Source organism: Onychostoma macrolepis, chromosome 24 (assembly GCF_012432095.1).
Source record: "Onychostoma macrolepis isolate SWU-2019 chromosome 24, ASM1243209v1, whole genome shotgun sequence".
Taxonomy (NCBI): Eukaryota; Metazoa; Chordata; class Actinopteri; order Cypriniformes; family Cyprinidae; genus Onychostoma; species Onychostoma macrolepis.
Genome location: NC_081178.1, coordinates 5692254 through 5713707, shown reverse-complemented (window position 1 = coordinate 5713707; position 21454 = coordinate 5692254). Strand labels below are relative to the sequence as shown.

The following is a 21454-nucleotide window of genomic DNA, read 5'->3' as shown; positions in this document are numbered from 1 at the left end:
CTTTTTATTTTACTTTTCAACCTTATATTTGGTATATTACTGAAACGATAAAAGCGCAATGACAAGATTTAATAGCATTAAAAATAACTGCATTTGAAATAAATGCATGTCGGCAAAACAAACTAACAGGACAGTACTAAAACAATTTATGGTCACGTTAAATAGCACATTCCACGAATTCGGTAGACGTTATATACAAACAACTATTAGCTGTAAACAACTAACTTTAATTTATGAGAACTCTTTATTTTTCACTCAAATTGTAGTGTAAAATTGTAATGGCTGTAAATGTAAATGTAATGGAAAATAAAACGGCTCATTTAAAATTAAGTTTGACTTCCTAGGTTGACATTTCTAAATATTAAACACCCCTTTCACTAACCATTTGTTGGAGAAGAGAAAAAAACGTATTTTATTATTATATTTTACTTATTTTAGTTCCATGTCTTTTGTTCCAAACATGACCTTATTGACCAAATATGACACCTGCCGGCCAATAACACTTATTGCATCCCAAAAATAAAACAAAACCCACAGCAAAAGAAATTAGCAGATTTTGTAGTCAAACGATAATTGTGTTTCGCTAAGTGACTGTCTGACATTAACGCTTTAGTAAATGTTTATGAACTCCACTGGGTAGAGATGCGCCTGCTCCTTTAAATACAGCCTTACGAGCTGTGATTGACAGTCCTAAAGGGGCGTTTCCAGCTGTCAGTCATCCAATCAGCGTCGAGCAAACAGTCCGGACGGAAGAGCACCCGTGACGTATGCGCCACCATTCTACTGTGCGGACAATCAATAAACATCTTCTGCAAAGTGACAACTAACCCATATATCCAGCATTTTTGAGGATATTAAATACAGTTATGGACTCCACAGCGGTAAGCGATTATTGTTAATCAGAATCGGTCATAATATTTTTTTTTATAAACCTTATTGCATTGCAATATTAGCTTGCCGACATAGATAAAACATGATAAACTGTGACAAGTGCGTTAAGTTTCTATAGTCCAGCATAACGCACAACCTTTTATTATTGTCTCGTGAAGCTTTTAGTTATACAGTCATTGTTATTGTAACTCTTTAAGATTACAAGGAAATGTACAGTAGGCCCAAGTCAGAAGGAAAGCCCCTTGACACCTTCATTGCAAACAATATGAGTGATTTTACATGCATGCATGTTCATTGCGGTGTCAAATGTATATTGAATGATACCAGATGCAATCAAATAATATAAACGATTCACCTTTTTAAGTGTTTTGAGTGTTCTTCAGACAGTTAAAACTGAATTGACATGGCCTACTTGCACTGGGCAACATGGTTGGATTGAAATAAAAATAATAAGGAAATGAATCATAAGTAAATGTGAACTGATGCGTGCTTTTATTGTTCAAGGGATAGCAGCTTTTGTAACCTCAATCCTGATAAAATGGAAATACTGCTTTTATACAAATATTGCACTTGTCTCAAATATGGCACTATTGCTGTCCCACGAGAATTCATAAACAGAAGAAGAAACCAAACTGTATCAAGGTAAAGTCCACTGTGATATCATGTGAAATCTGTGGTGACAGCATTAGTACAGTGTGCATAATCAATGCTATGATTAAGTGAGGTGTTCGTGTTTGTTCTAAGCATGTGTTGTCACCTTTACATGTTAAAAGGACCTTATTTTACAGCCTTTTATTTGCACTGATTCCATGTGCATCTTTTACTTAGAGATGTGTTATCATAAAATTAATCAATTATATAAAAATAACGATATATATATATATATATATACATATATAGTATTTATATAAAGAATTATTATTATTATTATTATTATTATTAAATTCATCCATTATGTACATTTTTGGTTGTCTAGTCATTAAATAACACAATTGGAAGTATGGGAATATCATCACCAAAAATGTGAAATCAAATTATCTTATTTAAGCAAAGTCTCCTTCCTTTTGGCTCAATTTGTGTTTGTCTACAAAGCAAATTTTAAGCATTTAAGCAACGAGCAAATTTAAATTTTTAAGCAAATTTAAGTGTGTCAAAACCTTTGAGTAGTAGTACATGTGGTACTAAATGTTTTGGTATTACAAAGAATACCTTTGCATTGGAGCTCAGATTGTTGTGGTGTTTTCTAGACCATAGGGGGGTTCATCAGCACCCTCACTGAGATGGGCTTCAGTGAAGATCAGATACAGGCGGCGATGCAGGCTGGATTCTTCTCTGTACCAGATGCGGCTGAATGGTAAATGTTTTTATGAATGAAAATAATAAAATAAGCTTTCTAAATTATTCTTGACTTTTCCCTAGAGAAAAAAGTGTGACCAGTTATGAAACGTGTAGGCTAGTCATAGACCTGTCTGGCTATATTCAATGGCTTTAGGGAATATTAAAAGTGTTATTAGACAGCATTGTGTTTGATTATTAAGCACCAGCCCTCTCATTTATTCTCACATTTGCTATGAAGGCTTTTGCAGGGTGGGAGTCCACGGCATAAACTAGTCAAGCAGCCTTCAGGTCCTTTAGAGACGGCGTTTTCTGCGTTCAACCCCCCCAAAGATGCTCTCAGCGCTAACAACAACTCTCAGTCTGAAGCAACAGGTACAAACAGCACAGTTTGTTCATTTACTCATTTGCATGACACAAACAGACTTCTTTCACAAGAGTGTTAACATTCTTTTGGGAAGGAAAATGTGTTTTACTTTAAACTAGCATGTGACTCACAGGTCATGTGATTGTGTGTTTAGTGTGCTGCAGATCATTAGCAGGATGTTAATACTGGAATCTTTAGTGTTATGCAATACAGAAGAATTTTCTGCTTTTAGGTCCTTCATTGGTCTTGGCACCTCCTTCTGTGAACGCTCCCACGGCAAAAGAGCAACCACCCCTGGAAACACGGATCAAGCAGGATAAGAGTAATTTCCACGAGCAGCAGAGGCAGCGAGTGGCTCAAGAGGCGCGGGCAGAAAGGAGACAGAAGAAACAGGTGAATCAGTGAAAGGGTTCATGTTCTTACAATAAAGCTCCATAAGCAAGGGTTGGTTCACTCAGAAATGAATCTACTCACGCCCATATCGTTCCATGATTTCTTCTGTGGAACACAAAATATGTTCTTTTAAATACAGCAAAACTGATGACCAATACCAGTTTAAAAAGCTTGGTTAAAATATTATTATTATGTTTTTTTCTTTTTTGTGCTATTAAAAGACAATATACTATATATAGAGAGAAGAAAAATACTTTAAAACATAATTAATGGCTGTGATAGCTCTCTCTCTCTCTCTCTCTCTCTCTCTATATATATATATATATATATATATATATAGAAAATTATATATTGCTTATTTATTGATATTTAAGTTCATTTGTTTCATCATTTATTTTTATTTCAGGTTTAGTTCCATTTAGTTATTTAGTTTTGTTTATTTAGTTTTTATATATATTTTTTATTATTTATTTGTATTTAACTTTTGATTAGTGTAAGTTTTTCATCTAATATTTATATTTTAGTCTCAGCTTTACCTGAATTCACAAAAATGATTTCAATAGTTTTCGTTGTATAATGATGAATGTAAATAATGATATATTACTCATTGTTGCTTAATATTTTATAGTAATTTAATTATGTGAATGTGAAATGTGAAAACAACCTCAAACTATCAGAAACATTTTTTCATCCTCTTTTTAGTGCAGTCTGTGTTTTTGCTCCATCAGCTGTCACAGTTTCATACTCTTCAAGATCATTTTTTGGTTTTCAGTGGATTAACGGTTTGTCCTTTGATTAGGAGCGTGAGTTGGTATTGAAGAGGATAGCAGAGGACCGGCGCAGTCAGCAGGAGAAGGCCCAAACCGAAGCCACGGCTGAGACCTCTCCATCCAGTGGACAGGGCCAGAGACTGGGCGGACGTGTGGAGACCAGCGTGGACAACCACTGCATCCTCATGGTGCGAGATCACATCTGTTTCTCCTCTGCTTTCTAACAACCGCTCTTGGCATTATTTCACATGAAGTCAATCCTCTTTGTTTTGTTTGTGTCATAGATTCGTCTTCCCTCTGGGGAATCAATGCGCGAGCGTTTTCCTGCAGACACTCCCTTAAGTCACGTCGTCCAATACATTGTCGGCCGCCATCCTTCGCTACCTGCTTTCTCCCTCCTGCAAGGGTTTCCTCGTAAGCGCTTTGGGGAAGCTGAGCTAACCTGTTCCCTCCGGTCTCTGGGACTGACTCCCAATGCTGCACTTTGCATACAGACCACACCCCCCGAGACACCTCAGGACCCGCCCAGTCCAGCATCCCAATTGGCTGTTGTAGGGCAGGCAGAGGCGGAGCCGGAGCCACCGGAAGAGCCAGTGGCGCCATCAAATGAGCAACCCCAGGTGGAGGCCGGGGCTTTAGAGGAGCTGGAGGTGCCTCCACCTCTGCCCCATCAGCTGTGGGAGGAAGCAGTGGGGTATGCTGGGATTCCTGGGGTCGGACCTCCGCTGTCAGGACCCTCTCATTACTGGGGTAAGATTTGCTTTGGCTAATTTGTGAGTGCACCACACAGTTATTTTAGTATTATTTCTATACTCATTTTCTAGTTATTAATATTTTTAATATAATATTTTGAGTGCTGCAGCCGTGACTGTAAAAAGTATCATCAATTTATATTTACCACAGTCATAAATTCAAAAAATACCATTATAAAAACCCATAGAAATAGCGAATTAGTCTTCCAGGTTTTGAAAGACTGCAGCACTCTTTTGACTTTTATTTTCAGTTTTTATGTTTCATTTTTAGTAATTTTATGTGCTTTTGGAATTTTTATTAGTTTCTTTTTTAAATATGGATTATTTAAAAAACGAAATTAAAATAATGATATATTACTTATTACTTGCTTAAAATTTTATTTAATTTTATAATTAATTTTTTATTTCAGGTTTAGTTTTTATCAGTTTGTACGTTTTATTTACTTTTGTATTTATTCATTTCTGATTACTTTGTTTTTCATCTAATATTTATATTTTATTTTTAGCTCTTTGAATCAACAAAAATGGTTCATTTTAGTTTAGTTAATGATATATTACTTATTTTTGCTTAACATTTAAGTACATTTTTTTGTTTACGTTATAATTTATTTTTATATTAGATTTCGTTCCATTATTTCATCTAATATTCAATGCAATTGATATTGTGTAATTACACATTTTCTTCTGACAGGACGAGGCCATAAACTGGTGCAAGGCGAAGCAGAAAATGAAGAACATTTGGAAAATGAGGAGCCACCAGAAGAAGAAGTTGTACCTCCATTTCATCTCAACGGTATATAACGTTTTACTTTCACACTACATTTTAACAGGGTGTTGTTATGTGGTTGCTAGGGTGTTCTGGGTGTTTTCTAGATGATTGCACAGGTAAAACAGTCCAGAGTCTTTATGGTATTCTGAACTCTAGTTATGGCTCAGGTACCTCCTTGTTCCCCTGTAAAGCTATGAGATATTTCCTACCTTTCTTATTGTTTGCCAGGCAAAAATATGACTGATTGCCTAAAAGAATTACATGTTTTTCATGTTTCATTAATGTTTTTAGCACAAACATTGTGAGATGAGTTAAGTGCTTAAGCTTAATACTTAAGTTTTGAATTTAAGTATGAGCATCAATAATAGTGATGCTTGCATTAGTCAGCGCCATTAATAATGAATAAAATATGTGTGAAAAGTAATTTCTCATTTCTCAATAACTAAACCATCACGATTAGCATAATAATTAGAATTGGCTTGATTACAATAAACTCTGATCTGGATGAAACTCTCTAAAAACCGTCAAAGATAAAACAAGCATTTCTCGCCACGATCAAAGGGAATTCCTGATGAGACTGTAAACAGAAGATATCTGCCAGTCTAAAAAGCCATGTACGCTGCTTTTGGACTCCACTGAATCAGAAAAAGCCATAATCTCATAAAGGAGGACCGGAATGGTAATGAATAGACAGTGTGCCAACATTTCTTCAAGGGCTCTAATCACAGAGAATCCTTCAAAACATTCAAGAACTGGAGCTTTATTGCTTCTCGCCGAAGGTCACTGTTCATGATTCTGCAAAAGCTTTGTTCATGAAATAAATAGAACTACATACTTGACTAAAAAAAAAAAAATAGATTAGTTGTTGTTTTAATCATACAGACACGGTCTCGTCCCAGCTTTGGTTCCCAGAATGTTCTGTGAATGTTAGTTTTTGGTTGTTTAGAAATAAAACCTTCCCGGAACTTTAAAGCTAACATTAGGGAAATGTTTTGTGTTGTCTGAGATGTAACCGATCTTATAACGTAGATTATTGATCTTAAACAATCACAGAATTGCTGCCTTTGGACTGCTGTGCTCAGGTCGGTCTGAATCACAGCTCTTTGTTCAGTAACCCTTCGTTGGGTCTTTAGCGAGTGACCAAAGTGTGAGAAACTCATGGAAGTCCATATTGGGTAAGAGGTTAATGACCTTACTTGTCCTAGTTTAGATCCGGTTAGAAGTAAAACCCATTTACCTCTTTCAAATGATAAAACTCGCAACTAGCAAGCAAGTTGTGTGCTCGAACTGCATCTGCTCTACGTATAGGCTCTTTACATTGGAAGTTTAATGCGGGGGATTTCAGACACGCTGGGAGTGAAAGCAGCTGACGGCTTTGGTCAACATTTTAAGATGCTGTGAAGATGATCATATTTTAGTTTGCACACCAGAGACACGCAGGAATTAACTGTAGCTGGATTGGTTTAGCAGGCGGGCCTGTGAACATGCTAAAATATGGTAATTAGCCTAATATGCAGTTAGTTCCAGTGCAACTGTTTTGATAGAGGCTGTGTAATTGAATGCTTGGTTAATTTGGTAGAAGCAAGGAGCAATTTAAGTTTAATTTGTTTGCTTGATGTGGTTATGGGTCGTACAAATAAATTGTTGAAAAATTGCTGCATACCTTCAGTCATGAAAAACCTGGAAATATCAGGGATCAATTTTATTTTATTTTTTTGTTGTCTTGAAAAGTGATATACACATAATACATCTTTGAAATATTTAAAAATGTAATTTATTCCTGTGATGCAAAGCTCAATTTTACTCCAGTCTTCAGTGTCACATGATCCTTCAGAAACTATTCTTATATGCTGATTTGGTGTGCAAGAAACATTCCGTATTATTATCAATGTTGAAAATTGCTTAATAATTTTGTGGATACCTTTTTTCGGGATTCTTTGATTCTTAACTGCATTTATTTAATATATAGTAACAATTTTATAAGCCTTTACTGTCACTTTGGATCAATTTAATGTGTCCTGAGTTTGACTGAATAAAAGTATTAATTTCTTAAATTAAATGGAGCATACAAAATAGAGCATAGCTATATATGTACTTTATATCTAATATATTAATATCTAAAATATTCATATGTCTGCTAGAAACTTCTCTGTTTGGGTCCAGTCTCTATAAAAATAATTTTCAAAAACCTTATCCAGTAATCTTGAATGACTGGAAAAGTCATGGAAATTTATTTTAAGGTGTAAATGTATTTTTAAAAAATCGAATAAATGTATAAAAATCAGAATCCTCTGTACAATTTATATATGTTCTCTCTCTCACTCTGACAGGACTGCCACGGTTGCCCTTCTTCCTGGAGAACAGGGCAAGAGTGGGACTGGAGCCGAGACATCACTGGCCGGAGCAGGGCAACAGACTCAGGTAGGATGATTTCTAAAGGGCTTGAAGGGTGAGAAATGAGTGGGGTGATTAGTAAGAGCTTTATAAAAAGATCACAGTTCGGTATGTCAATAAATGTAAGAAAAAATTTTGATCGATTTGTTTCCTAAACAAAATGTTAGATATGTTTGCCTTAGCATTTGGAAAACTTAAGCAGTGTACATTGTCCTTAAAGGGATAGTTTACCCAAAAATGAAAATTCAGTCTACTGATTGTTACAAATATGTATGACTTTCTTTCTTCTGTGGAAGATATTTTTCAGTGGGGCCCAAAACCTTTTGATAATAGTAAACGATGACTGTCCCTTTAAGTGACTATAATTGGTTGTGTGTTGAAGGGAGGCGGAGCCTGATGAGCCAGCAGACCCTGAGGAAGGTCGTGCGTTGCGTGGAGCTGCGGGTCAAGCCGCGGTCGAGCGTTTACAGCGAGCCGCCCATCACGACGAGCAGCAGTCGCCACACGGGCATCCCTCGCCCCCCAAAAAAGCCTTCAAGACCCCCCGCGTGCCCTCTCTCTGCTCGATGGCCACCAGGGCCACCGTTTCCCTCATGACAGGTCAGAAACAGACCACAAGGTGTTATTTACCAGTCACATGAGTGCTTAAGAAAAGCCATTAAACGTAATCTTGCTCTCTCAGCTCCCAGCATGCAGTACAGCAGTAGCTTGGCGTGTTTGACCCCAGAGCTGGCTGAACTCTTGTTGGCTCATATGGCACGTGAACGTCTCCTCCGCCCGCGTACGCTGGAGCTGTTCTTCGGCTGCCCGTTGCAGAAGTTTGTCCTAAACTGCTACCCATACACCACCAACGAGCTTCTGCGGCAACTGAGGGCGTTTTCCTGTCTCAAACATCTCAGCTTCGTCAACTCCCCACTCATCACAGGTGTGCAATATTAAGATGGTATTACAGTATATAAATAAATAGATCAATAAATAATTTTTTAGGACCATTAAGACTTTTACATTTTAACCCAAAATTCTCATTACTGAAATGCAAAAAAACTTTTTGTTTTATTACTGTAATGGTAAAAATAAATAAAAATATAATAAACATATAAAAAATGTTAATAAATTAAATATAGAAAAATGTTCAAATAAAAAAATAAAATCATCGCTATATAATAAATAATAAAATAATTAGTATTTATTTTTATTATGTGTAATATAAATGTATTGCAAATAATATTAAATCAAAATACGTAAAGATTTGTTATTACATTAACATTTGATGTAAAACAAATATACATATAATTTATGGATTTTTTTGCATTATGGTAATGGTGTAAATGTGCTTAATTGCCATGAAAATAGACACATTTGATCAAATATGTATTTATTTTGATTTTTGGGGTGAAATATGACTAGATATCTGTAAGATATCTTCTAAAGGGCATATTTCTATTGATTACTGGCTTGATTTGCTTGTAAGATGAATTATAAAGCTGTTAATCATTTCCTGTTTCATTTTTGCAGATGCTGGTCTTTCAGTTTTGTCCAACCTTTCAAAATTGCAGCATCTCAACCTGTCGTCTTGTAGCAAACTAACAGACAGCTGTTTGCAGCATATCACAGGTGAGACGGCGTGTCAGAAACACTCACTGGAGCATCCATAAGAGATTATCATCATGTACAAATGCATCATCTGTCTGTGTCTGATCTCAGGACTGCGCAGTCTGACGTTCCTGGCTCTGGACCAGACCAAAGTAAGCGATGCAGGTCTGCTGATGTATCTGCAGTCAGGTTCTTCTGCGCTGTGTCAGCTCAGCCTCAATCAGACGGCCATCACAGAGAGCACACTGAGAGTGCTGCCCACATGTGTCCCACAGCTACGAATGCTCAGTATTAAACACACCAAGGTAACCTCAGGGGGGGTAAAAAACTATGCTATAAATTGATTTAAAATACATTTATTTCATACTAAGTATCTTCAAATCCATTAACATATTTATTGACATATCACTTAAGACTTACTGATATAAAATTACGATTAAACTTTATTTGGAGTATTTCCTTATTGCACAATTCACATTTCTTAATATTATGCCTAAAATGTTTTATGTTTTAATATCTCTATTAATTAGGATTGTATGGTCTCTGTATAAATACCAGTCTTTAAATGCAAGATATTTCAAGTGTACCTGAAGTATACTTGCAATCGAATATACTTCAGTAGTTGGAGCTCAGCACTACTTCATTAAGCACAAAATTAGTTGTTCCAATTTAGCAGACTTTAAGTATACCAAAAGTACAATTGCAGGGTATTTTTATTAAGTACATAAATATGTCAATGTAATTGTAGTATACTTGTAGCACAAAATTAATGTATTTCAAATACATTTTATTTTTTCACTAGGGTACATAGATTTGCACAAATCATTTTATAATATTTTATTTATAATTATAATATTTTGTTTATTGTTAGAATGCAAACCCTTTTCCCCAAAAAAATAGATATAGTTAGTTATATATATACACAATTTAAAATAACCATTTTCTATTTTAATATATTTTAAAATGTAATTTATTCCTGTGATGCAAAGCTGAATTTTCAGCATCATTACTCCAGTCTTCAATGTCACATGATCCTTCAGAAATCATTCAAATATGCTGACTTTATCAATTATAAATGTCTTTACTGTCACTTTTGATCAATTTAATGTGTCCTTATGAACAGTAGATTGCATTTGTCCCTTCAAACAAACTACAATTAGCTTGCGCAATTTCAACGTCATGAAGCCGTTACAGTGCTTGTTTGAAAGGTCTATTTATTTTGGACCATGATAGAATGGCATAATGGAATTCACTATACGTTTACCCAATATTTATTTAACATTTGTCTCCTTTTGCCTTGAGGTGAGTGATGTGTCTGCACTCGCAGAGCTCCGAAACCTGCAGACGCTTCACCTGGATGGCACAGGTGTACGAGAAGATACTCTCCAGTGCCTAGCAACCCACCCCAGCCTATCAGCTCTCAGCCTGGCTGGCATACCGGTAGCCGACGGAAACCACACGCTGGAGATCATTTCAGGTGCAGCCAAATAGTGCTATTTGTATTCATGGATTTTTATGCATCATTTATGAAGTACTTTATGCATGCATAAATGTGTTTTGTAAGTTAGTCAATCCTGTTTGGGGTTTTAGTGAAGTAAGAGCATTTACTACATTGTCTGATTTCTCCACGCAGGCCTAAGGCTTACCCAGCTCACCCTGCCCGGCAGACACTCTGTGACAGACAGTGGACTTGCATTTCTCTCCAGACAGACTTTGCTCTTAGAGCTCGACCTGACGGACTACACTCAGCTCACTGACCACGGCATTACACAGCTTGCCAGCATGACCAGGTAGGGCTTTAGGTCCAAAGTGTCCATACAGAAAATCACATGAGAAAAGGAGCTGCTGTTCTGGTTTAATGTGGTGCAATGCAACCGTGCAAATCTTGTAATGCTGGAATAGGCTTACTTAGAGTTATTTACGAAATCACCGGCTAGATCCCAAATTGTTGGTGTCCATTTTTCAGGTTTCCCACGGTCAAGAAAAACCTGGAAATATTAGAGAATTTCAAAATTCATGGAAATTAATCAAATGTAGTTACGCTCAGCATTTTCTTTAGCTGGAGTTTTAACATTTCTTGTCCGGTCATTAGTAACAGCTGGAAAAGGCATGGAAATAATGGAAATTCTTTGGTCAGAAATTGTGGGAACTCTGATTTATGTGCAACAATCTATTCACACCAAGAGCGAATGTGTGCCACAAGCAAGACTTATTCACACTGTTCTTTTTTTGTCAACAAATAGTGTTTTTTGTTTTTGATTAACTTTGTTTTGTTTATTTGGAGATAAAACTCACAGACCGATAAGTTTCTTTAGTACATTTTCCAGCATTCTGAGCAAAAAATATATATATCATGCCGTTGCTGTGTTACTGCTTTAAAGCAATCAAAATTTGCATTGTCCTGCAGTTTTTCGTTTATGCTGTTGGAATGAGTAGACCTTTCGTTTGTGATTCATTTCTCTGTTTTCATTAGAATGGTATTTTGCTTTTACCAAAGATGGTAATGATGACCCGCCCCTTTTCACCTGATAGGTTGAAGAAGTTGTCTCTTAGCAACACTCAGGTGAGTGACAGCGGGCTGCAGGGACTGATCAGTCTAAAAGAGCTCCAGGAACTGTGTCTCGACCGTACAGCCGTCACCAGCAGGGGCGTTGCAGCCTTGATCACACACTTACCACATCTGCAGGTACAGTAGAGAATAAATAAATATAAATATATATATATATATATATATATATATATATATATATATATATATTAGTATAAATATTATAATAATTATTATATATTTATTTTCTTTGTGTAGTTAAAAATTAAATCAAATGTGTTAAAAATCAAAATTAAAAATGTAAAAATTTTATTCATGCATTAAATTTGTCAAAAGTGACAGTAAAGACATTTATGATGTAACAAAATATTTTATTTCAAATAAATGCTTTTCCTTTGAACCTTAAAATCTTCAAAATCTTTAAAAACAGCATTGATAATAATCAGAAATGTTTTTAGAGCAGCAAATCAGAATATTTGCATGATTTCTGAAGGATCATGTGACACTGACTGCAGTAATGATGCTGAAAATTCAGCTTTGCATCACAGGAATAAATTACATTTTAGCATAAATAATATTTATTAACTTACTGTGTAATATTCTGTATAATTGAAAAGAATAGTGTATATATATATATATATATATATATATATATAATATTTCTGGATTCAACGTATTCAATGTGTGTTTTGTAGGTGATGGGTTTGGCCAGTACACAGGTGGGCGATACGGTGATCAGACGAGGTCTAGTTCACTGTCCACAGCTGCTGAAGCTCAACCTCAGCAAAACCAGAATCACAGATCAGGGTATGTTTGTGCAGTCTTATTCCCTCCACACTCATTTTCTAGTAAAGAAACATCTCTAACATACTGAATTCTACTCCTCAGGTCTGAAGTTCCTGTGTCGTATGCAGCTGAGTCAAGTGAACCTGGATGGCACAGGCGTAACTCTTGTGGGCATTGCTAACCTGATCTCGGCCTGCCCTCATCTGACCAGCGTACGGGCCAGCCATACCCGCGCCATTCCTCCAGACCAACAGTCTGACGACGACGACGATAACGGCAACAACGCCACACGATCCTAGATGTTTATGTGCATTCTTCAAACACGGCCATGGTACCTTCAGAGGGCAGATTATTCAGAGCTTCCTTTTTCCATAAGTAGCACTACAATCTCAGTTGGGTTCGACAATCAAGTTGAAATACGTTATTGAATGTGGTTAAACAGCATAATGAACAAGTGTTCATACTTAACCTGCATTTTGTCTGGAACTTGAAAGGTGTCATGAATATGCACACTTCAAATATATATTTTCTGGGCATTTTTTTTGTAAAAAATTTATTAAAATATCATTTAAAAATACTGACGACTTGTAATACAGCATACCAAAAAAACCTAACGGCGTCATAATTTAGTAATAATGAAGCTCAAATATTGATAATCAACAATTTGCATGACAGATGTAGAAGTATTTGAATCTTTTACATTGTGTATTGAGGATTTGTGCATGAACATGATATGTTAATGAATGACACACAGATTTTACGTGGATATATTTTGGATAAATGCATCAGAATGATTGATTGAAGTGGAAAGTCATTTTGGACTGGAAGTTGGCATTTCATTTAATTACATGCCTAAGTCAGTGTTGTTTTACTGGCATGTTACTGAACCTAGCAGATGTTTTACTCCTGTATAATAGTATATCTTTTAATTAGAGGATTTATTAGTCTACTGGCATTAAATAGATCCAGGTTTGCACTAACATGCATCTGTCCTTAACTTTCATAAGATACAAAAAAGTTGTGAATCGTTAAATACCAAAAAAAAAAAGAAAAAAGAATAGCATCATCACATTGGCATTCGACTGTTTCTGTGTGCATTAGTGTTGTACCTTTAAGCGTTTGAATGCAATAACATTTAAAATACAAAAACATGAAGATCTCAATCATATCTGGAAAAAAGGTCTGTGTATAAACGGAAAAAAAAGTCAAGTTCTAAATTCTAAACATACCTCGAATGCACGGTGCTGTTCTGTCTTGATTTGACGCAAAGGTTTGTTGAAACTGTCAAATGCATTCTTGTTGCCAACAGTTGTCTAGTCTGAATTAAAATGAGACACAAACTCTGTTTTTTACATTCAGAACTCAGGAGCTAGTCAATGGTGCATCATGAACACGGTAGCGTCTTTTTCATGTTTATTTAAAATGCCATGAATTTTCAAGTGTGTATGTTCCTACAACCCCAAAATAGGTATTTCACTGTTAACCCACTGAATGCTGTTTGATGTGTTAGAAAATGTTAGTTCTGTGACATTAGTGCAAGTATACAGAAAATATTCACAACAATTCGTCAAGGAAGTCTATTAACACAAATTCACACAATCCACCTCTTGAGTGTGAATGTATGACACAGCTCGTATTAGATGCATGTTGTACAGTAAATTCATTCAGTCAGCTCCACATTTGTATAGTTTATTTTGCAGGTAACTAGGATGGTCTAAAACTATTTTATACTTTAGGTTTACAACGTTAATAAAAGCTACATTTTGCAATGGTTACTTTTGTCTTTTCATTGCTTTTTTACCTTTATAATTTGTATCTATATATGAACTGTGTTTCGTAAAATAATTAATCAAATTTAAAAATAGTTTTGAGAACATTATTTACATTAGTGGTAATGTTACAGTGTTACACAACTGGCTTGTAATAACAAGCAGGCCTACGTAAATGTAACTATTTTTTAAAGTTACTTTTGTAGAGAGTTTGTTTCTTCGTTGGAACAGATCTGGAGAAATTAAGCATTACATCACTTGCTCACCAATGGATCCTCTGCAGTGAATGGGTGCCGTCAGAATGAGAGTCGAAACAGCTGATAAAAACATCACACAATTTCATAATCCACACGATAAATGTCTTGTGAAGTGCAAAGTTGCCTGTTTTTAAGAAACATATCCATCATTAAGGTGTTTTTACATTATCCTGTTGCTTCTGGCCAAAATATGAGTCCATAATCAATGTGGAAAAAGTCCATCCCTTTGTCCTCTAACATCAAAACTCACCAACATAGAGGACTCACACTTTAGCCAGAAGATGTAAAGACGGTGTGGATTATTGTGATGTTTTTATCAGCTGTTTGGACTCTCATTCTGACGGCACCCATTCACTGCAGAGGATCCACTGGTGAGCAAGTCATATAATGCTAAATTTCTCCAAATCTGTTCTGATGAAGAAACAAACTCATCTACATCTTGCAAATTTTCAGCAGTTCATTTTAAACAATAATCGTGAGATCCCTGTTGAAAACCCCTGGTTTCAAATATGCATTTACATTCACATATTTACAGTAAAAACTACAAGAATAGCACATATAAAAACTATAACTGCTGTCTTTTTAACAGGTTGTCAAAGGACAAGGGTGTGAACTTGTAGCCGGATCCCTCGTAAAACTTGTTCTGAAATTCAACCCTGAAAACAAACACAAAGCACATAAAAACATCACGTTAACTACTTTCATATCACTATTTGTATAATATTTAAACATGCTTTATAAACAGAAGTACATACTGAACCTCACGATAAACTCTCACACTATTAATGCTAAATTTGGACACACTTCAAGTACAGAGACATTAGACCTTTGGGCCAGATATATGTAAACTTTAATAGATTAAAAATAGATAGACAAACATGTTCTATGTCAAGGGTCAAGAACAAGTCAAACACCTTGACTAACAAGCAGCTTTCAAGGGTAAGGTGCAAGGTTGTTATATGCATGATAAATCTCATAACTTCTTTGTTAAAAGAATTAAAGTGAAGTCTCCTACTCGTTGCTCATGAATTGTGTTGTTCTTACCAATGTAGTCGTAAAGCATGCAGAAATGCAGACAGGCCTTCCATAACCAGAAGAATAGTCACGGTGAGAACAGCGAAAGCAGCAAACAGCAGGACCAGCATGAGTGAACCAATACCAGAGGAGATCTTCAGACCCACCTGGAGAACCATACGCCAAAGCACCTCCGACAGCTCTGCAGACGAAAGACACAACTTTACTTTCATTTACCATTTTACTCCGTCATTGTGTCTCTTAAAGGAATAGTTCCCCCCAAAATGGACCGTCTGTCATTATTTACTCACTCATGTCATTCTAAACCTGTAGTTATTTCTTTCTTCTGTGGATTGCAATAGAATTTTTTCCATACAACATAAACAATAGCGTTGTGTGAAGAGCATGCTGAAACTTAAACCATTGTTCACTGAAAATCTTAAAAAAAAATATATATATATATATATATATATATAATATATGTGTGTGTGTGTGTGTGTGTGTGTATTTTTGTGTGCTATAGTGCAAAGAAAAATCATCCAGGTTTGGAAATTACATGAGGGTGAAAAAATGGTTATGATATTACTGATATTTTGATGTGAACTTTTCCTTTACCATGTTTACTGGCACATAAAATGTACTATAATAAAAATAAATATGTTCATTTAGAAGTCATTCTAATATGCTGATTTACTGCTCAGTTATTAATAATTGTTTGTATTATTATCAATGTTGAAAACATTTTTGGGGTTTCAATATTTTTGTGGAAACATGCATTTTTTCAGGATGAATAGAAAGTTAGAAAAACAGCATTTATTTGAATCATAAATATTTTGTAATATTATAAATGTCACTTTTGATCAACTTATTGCATAATTGCTGAACTAATAAATAAAAAATAAAAAAACACACACATATATATATATATATATATATATATATATATATGTGTATGTATGTACAAGTCCCAAAATTTTAAATGGTAGTGTATGAATATTCTCACAAAAATACTAAGCCGCTATTTTCAACATTGATAATAATAAGAAATATTTCTTGAGCACCAAATCAGTATATTAGAATCACTGATTACAATGCTCTCTGAAATATATTAAAATAGAAAACAGTGAAAGAGGTCATTTTAAATTGTAATATTATTTCACAATATTAATGTTTTTACTGTCTTTTTAATCAAATGAATGCAGCCTTGGTGAGCATAAAAGACTTCTCTGAAAAACATTTAATTATTCCAAACTTCTGACCAGTAGTGCATTTTCAGAAATAAATTCTGAACATTAAAGCACTCAGCCATGGATTCCCTTAAATTAAGATGTTAAAAATGATGGTAAAAAACGTAAACCATGCTCTGGTGTTCTTGATAAACTGCACACCTTCATTTACTCACTGTTGATACAATCAGTCACTCAGAAACAATTGAAAACACAAAGAACCTAGATAATAAAACAGAAGCCATTATTTTGTGATCGTACAGTTTGTCTATTACTACGCAAGCATTGCGACAGGACAAACCTGCGTGAGCCAGACTGAGCGCCCAGAGCCGAAGGTACGAGGCCGTGTTGGAGATGCAGCCCAGGCAGAACTCGACTGTGTGGATGGCCTGATACACAAAGATGTCTCCCATACTCGTCTGAAGAAGAAACAGATGAAATGATCTTTCCTCTTTGGATGCACAGAATAGTTCTTGTAAAGACTTTTGAGCATTTTTGTATATTATGTAGTATATAAGATATTACTTAACAGTATTCAGTAGGTTTTAAGCAACATTTAAAGACTTATCTTATACCAAAAGCTTACCATCTCATCTTTCTGATGATGTGAGGAGGAGCGTGTATCTGTTTCATGCTGATCATTCAGATTGTTTCCAAACACCTGTGTGTAGAGACCACAATCACTTAAATCAGAACATTATTACAGACACAAATATATTTAACATATTTTTATGCACAATTCAAATTCTAAATATGTATTGGCAACTTGAAAATGTCAAATAAATAAAATTGTAAAAAAAAATGTATACTCAATTTTGCATATACTGAAATGTATAATTAAAAAAACTAATAAATAAATCACCAATAAATATAAATCCGAAATATAATGTTAATGTTCAAAGAAAACCTTACTGAACTGAATTATTATTCATGCACTTTAAACAAATTTAATATATTTGTAAATGGTATAAACATATATAATTACATTTATTTGATATTTTTAATTTAAATATGTTTACAGTTTTTTTTCTTTTCAATGAAAGGATTTAATTTGCAATTAAAATGTGCATAATTGAATTAATAATAAAAATGTTGAAATCAGTACCATTTTAGTTTTGTGAATATATTTTGAATGAATTTTTATTTTTATATTTTTACTTTCATTATAATTTAGTTAGTTGTGGTTATTTTGTTGTGTATTTTTGTCATTATTATTAGTTAATGTACAGTTTTAAATTTTTGCTATTTTAGTACATCATTAAACTAAATGAAGATGAGAAATACTGCCTTGGCAATCAGCTGACATGAACTAATTTTAATTATTAAATTTTATTTATTTTAGTGATTTTTGGGGTGTTCTTCTTGGGACAGGGTTGCTCTGCTCTGCTCACCCACCTGGTGTCTGGTTTTCATGCGGGTCCTGTAGATGAGGAGGGTTTGACCAGAAGCAGCACAGGAACCATGAGCATAGCCGACACAACCAAGAAGATCTGAACCGCTTTCTGTAGAGCATTACAGCTTCAGTCATAATCTGTAACGCTGAGTACTTCAGCTATGAAATGCCAACTGCATGAATCCAAACCTGTCCTGCGTAAAGAAGCTTATACTCAGACTGGTAATCAAACAGCATCATGTTGATGAAGAGCAGCAGAATGCTGGGAGCCGTTTCAGAGCGTGAGGGATGCACCATTTATAGAGGATGAGGAAGATCAGGTATCCGAGAGAGACAGCATGAAGATCAGCTGCGGAACAAACTGAAGGAAAACGTCCTGGAATTTTCGGAAATGTCTGTTAAAAAGAAATGAGAAAAGCAAAAAGTCACAGATTTCTGAACAGTGATGACCATAAGGGTTAACAACTGATATGATACATTATTTCACATCTGGACTTTGTGAAGAGATGGTACTTTTAAAACAATCAGCTACCTTTTAATCATAATATTACCACTATGTAATTCAATTTAAAAACTTTAATTTAACTTTAAATTGTAGCTGATTTTTTTCAAATCTTGTCTATAAGTTAAAAAGTGCAGTTGAAATTGGTTAAATTATTTTGATGAGAAAAACATGTTGCCATGACTTATTGATCATATACTTTTTTACTGTGTAGATTTATATATATCTTTTTATTTTTCTATGTTAGACAAAATTATTACATCATAAAATTTCAGTATAATACTTAGATGTCCTAATATTTTGCATTAGCATTTGACAATCTAATTGATTGAAATTGTAATTTTGCCTTAATTTATATAAGATAACCAAATACTCACACAAAGTTGACCAAACTCAGGGTGAGTCCAAAGAGCATATGACAGACACCCAATATGACCGACATCTTCATCTTGAAGGAGTTTAGAAAGGACAGCTTATTTGATGCGATATTCCAAACCTACAACAAAATGTACATTAAAATTCATTCAAGTTTTAATAGGTTTACAGTTTTTTTCTTTTCAATGAAAGGATTTAATTTGCAATTAAAATGTGCATAATTGAATTAATAATAAAAATGTTGAAATCAGTACCATTTTAGTTTTGTGAATATATTTTGAATGAATTTTTATTTTTATATTTTTACTTTCATTATAATTTAGTTAGTTGTGGTTATTTTGTTGTGTATTTTTGTCATTATTATTAGTTAATGTACAGTTTTAAATTTTTGCTATTTTAGTACATCATTAAACTAAATGAAGATGAGAAATACTGCCTTGGCAATCAGCTGACATGAACTAATTTTAATTATTAAATTTTATTTATTTTAGTGATTTTTGGGGTGTTCTTCTTGGGACAGGGTTGCTCTGCTCTGCTCACCCACCTGGTGTCTGGTTTTCATGCGGGTCCTGTAGATGAGGAGGGGTTTGACCAGAAGCAGCACAGGAACCATGAGCATAGCCGACACAACCAAGAAGATCTGAACCGCTTTCTGTAGAGCATTACAGCTTCAGTCATAATCTGTAACGCTGAGTACTTCAGCTATGAAATGCCAACTGCATGAATCCAAACCTGTCCTGCGTAAAGAAGCTTATACTCAGACTGGTAATCAAACAGCATCATGTTGATGAAGAGCAGCAGAATGCTGGGAGCCGTTTCAGAGCGTAGAGGGATGCACCATTTATAGAGGATGAGGAAGATCAGGTATCCGAAGAGAGACAGCATGAAGATCAGCTGCGGAACAAACTGAAGGAAAACGTCCTGGAATTTTCGGAAATGTCTGTTAAAAAGAAATGAGAAAAGCAAAAAGTCACAGATTTCTGAACAGTGATGACCATAAGGGTTAACAACTGATATGATACATTATTTCACATCTGGACTTTGTGAAGAGATGGTACTTTTAAAACAATCAGCTACCTTTTAATCATAATATTACCACTATGTAATTCAATTTAAAAACTTTAATTTAACTTTAAATTGTAGCTGATTTTTTTCAAATCTTGTCTATAAGTTAAAAAGTGCAGTTGAAATTGGTTAAATTATTTTGATGAGAAAAACATGTTGCCATGACTTATTGATCATATACTTTTTTACTGTGTAGATTTATATATATCTTTTTATTTTTCTATGTTAGACAAAATTATTACATCATAAAATTTCAGTATAATACTTAGATGTCCTAATATTTTGCATTAGCATTTGACAATCTAATTGATTGAAATTGTAATTTTGCCTTAATTTATATAAGATAACCAAATACTCACACAAAGTTGACCAAACTCAGGGTGAGTCCAAAGAGCATATGACAGACACCCAATATGACCGACATCTTCATCTTGAAGGAGTTTAGAAAGGACAGCTTATTTGATGCGATATTCCAAACCTACAACAAAAATGTACATTAAAATTCATTCAAGTTTTAATAGGTTTACATTGTTCTGTTAAATCAATGCTTCGTTCTTCAAAATCTTTGTTGTTCAAATCCACACATTTACGAATTTTGGAATAATTAAGATAAGCGGCAAATCAGCATAGTAGAATTATGAAATTCAGCTTCGATCACAGGAATACATTTTAAAATATATTCAAATGGAAAACAGTTATTTTAATTCTAATTATATTTACATGTACTTATTTATATTTGCTATTAAAGGTACTTTTTCATTCCCTTGCACATGTTGTGAAATCAAACAAATCTGATTGTTCACCGAGTGAATAAAGACAACCAGTAAGACAAGCAAACTTCTGTTCAAACTCTCAAATCATCGTAAAGACATGTCAAGATCATGTTATGTAATGCAGGTTTAGGTCAAAGAATAACATGAAAATGCTAAACTTAAATATATGACCAGGTTCGCACTGACCGGATCGATTCCAAACACATACGGGTGTCCAGAATAAACTCCTGGCACAAATGGGTTCAGCTGAAGATGGTGATACTCGTGCAGCGTTTCATTTCTGACATAAAGAAAAAACGATCAGAGTGGAAAAGAGCAAGCGACTACTTTAAAGTCTGCAAGCGTCCAGCATACATACTGCCAAGGCCCATGGGGCTGAAACATGGGCCGAACACGCCAGGAAGAGCCGAAGATGTTGAAGGACTTGGAGAAGCAGTCATTGTAAATCAGACCAGTGTATATGGAGAACATTCCCATGAGCA

At 34.7% G+C, this 21454-nt stretch overlaps 2 protein-coding genes across 2 annotated transcripts in view; one reads left to right on the top strand and one right to left on the bottom strand.

The window, feature by feature from the left end:
• The first annotated feature begins 708 nt into the window (after positions 1-708).
• Positions 709-14373, top strand: si:ch73-173p19.1 (uncharacterized). Its single transcript, XM_058765830.1, has 17 exons — positions 709-881; positions 2139-2245; positions 2468-2601; positions 2826-2986; positions 3786-3944; positions 4041-4506; positions 5200-5301; positions 7608-7698; positions 8054-8271; positions 8354-8596; positions 9187-9285; positions 9376-9569; positions 10567-10741; positions 10898-11054; positions 11797-11950; positions 12508-12619; positions 12701-14373. The coding sequence occupies exons 1-17, from the start codon at positions 867-869 to the stop codon at positions 12895-12897; spliced, it is 2784 nt and encodes a 927-aa protein (XP_058621813.1). The 5' UTR covers positions 709-866; the 3' UTR covers positions 12898-14373.
• A 150-nt stretch (positions 14374-14523) lies between these two features.
• Positions 14524-21454, bottom strand: part of si:ch73-173p19.2 (V-type proton ATPase 116 kDa subunit a 1) — a 15354-nt gene continuing 8423 nt past the window's right edge. Inside the window, 9 exon segments of the mRNA XM_058765832.1 lie at positions 14524-15280; positions 15669-15840; positions 17166-17283; positions 17451-17525; positions 19679-19786; positions 19867-20074; positions 20559-20677; positions 21159-21252; positions 21331-21454. The exon segment at positions 21331-21454 is cut by the window's right edge and continues 37 nt beyond it. Coding sequence (XP_058621815.1) covers positions 15190-15280; positions 15669-15840; positions 17166-17283; positions 17451-17525; positions 19679-19786; positions 19867-20074; positions 20559-20677; positions 21159-21252; positions 21331-21454 — 1109 coding nt within the window. The 3' untranslated portion in view covers positions 14524-15189.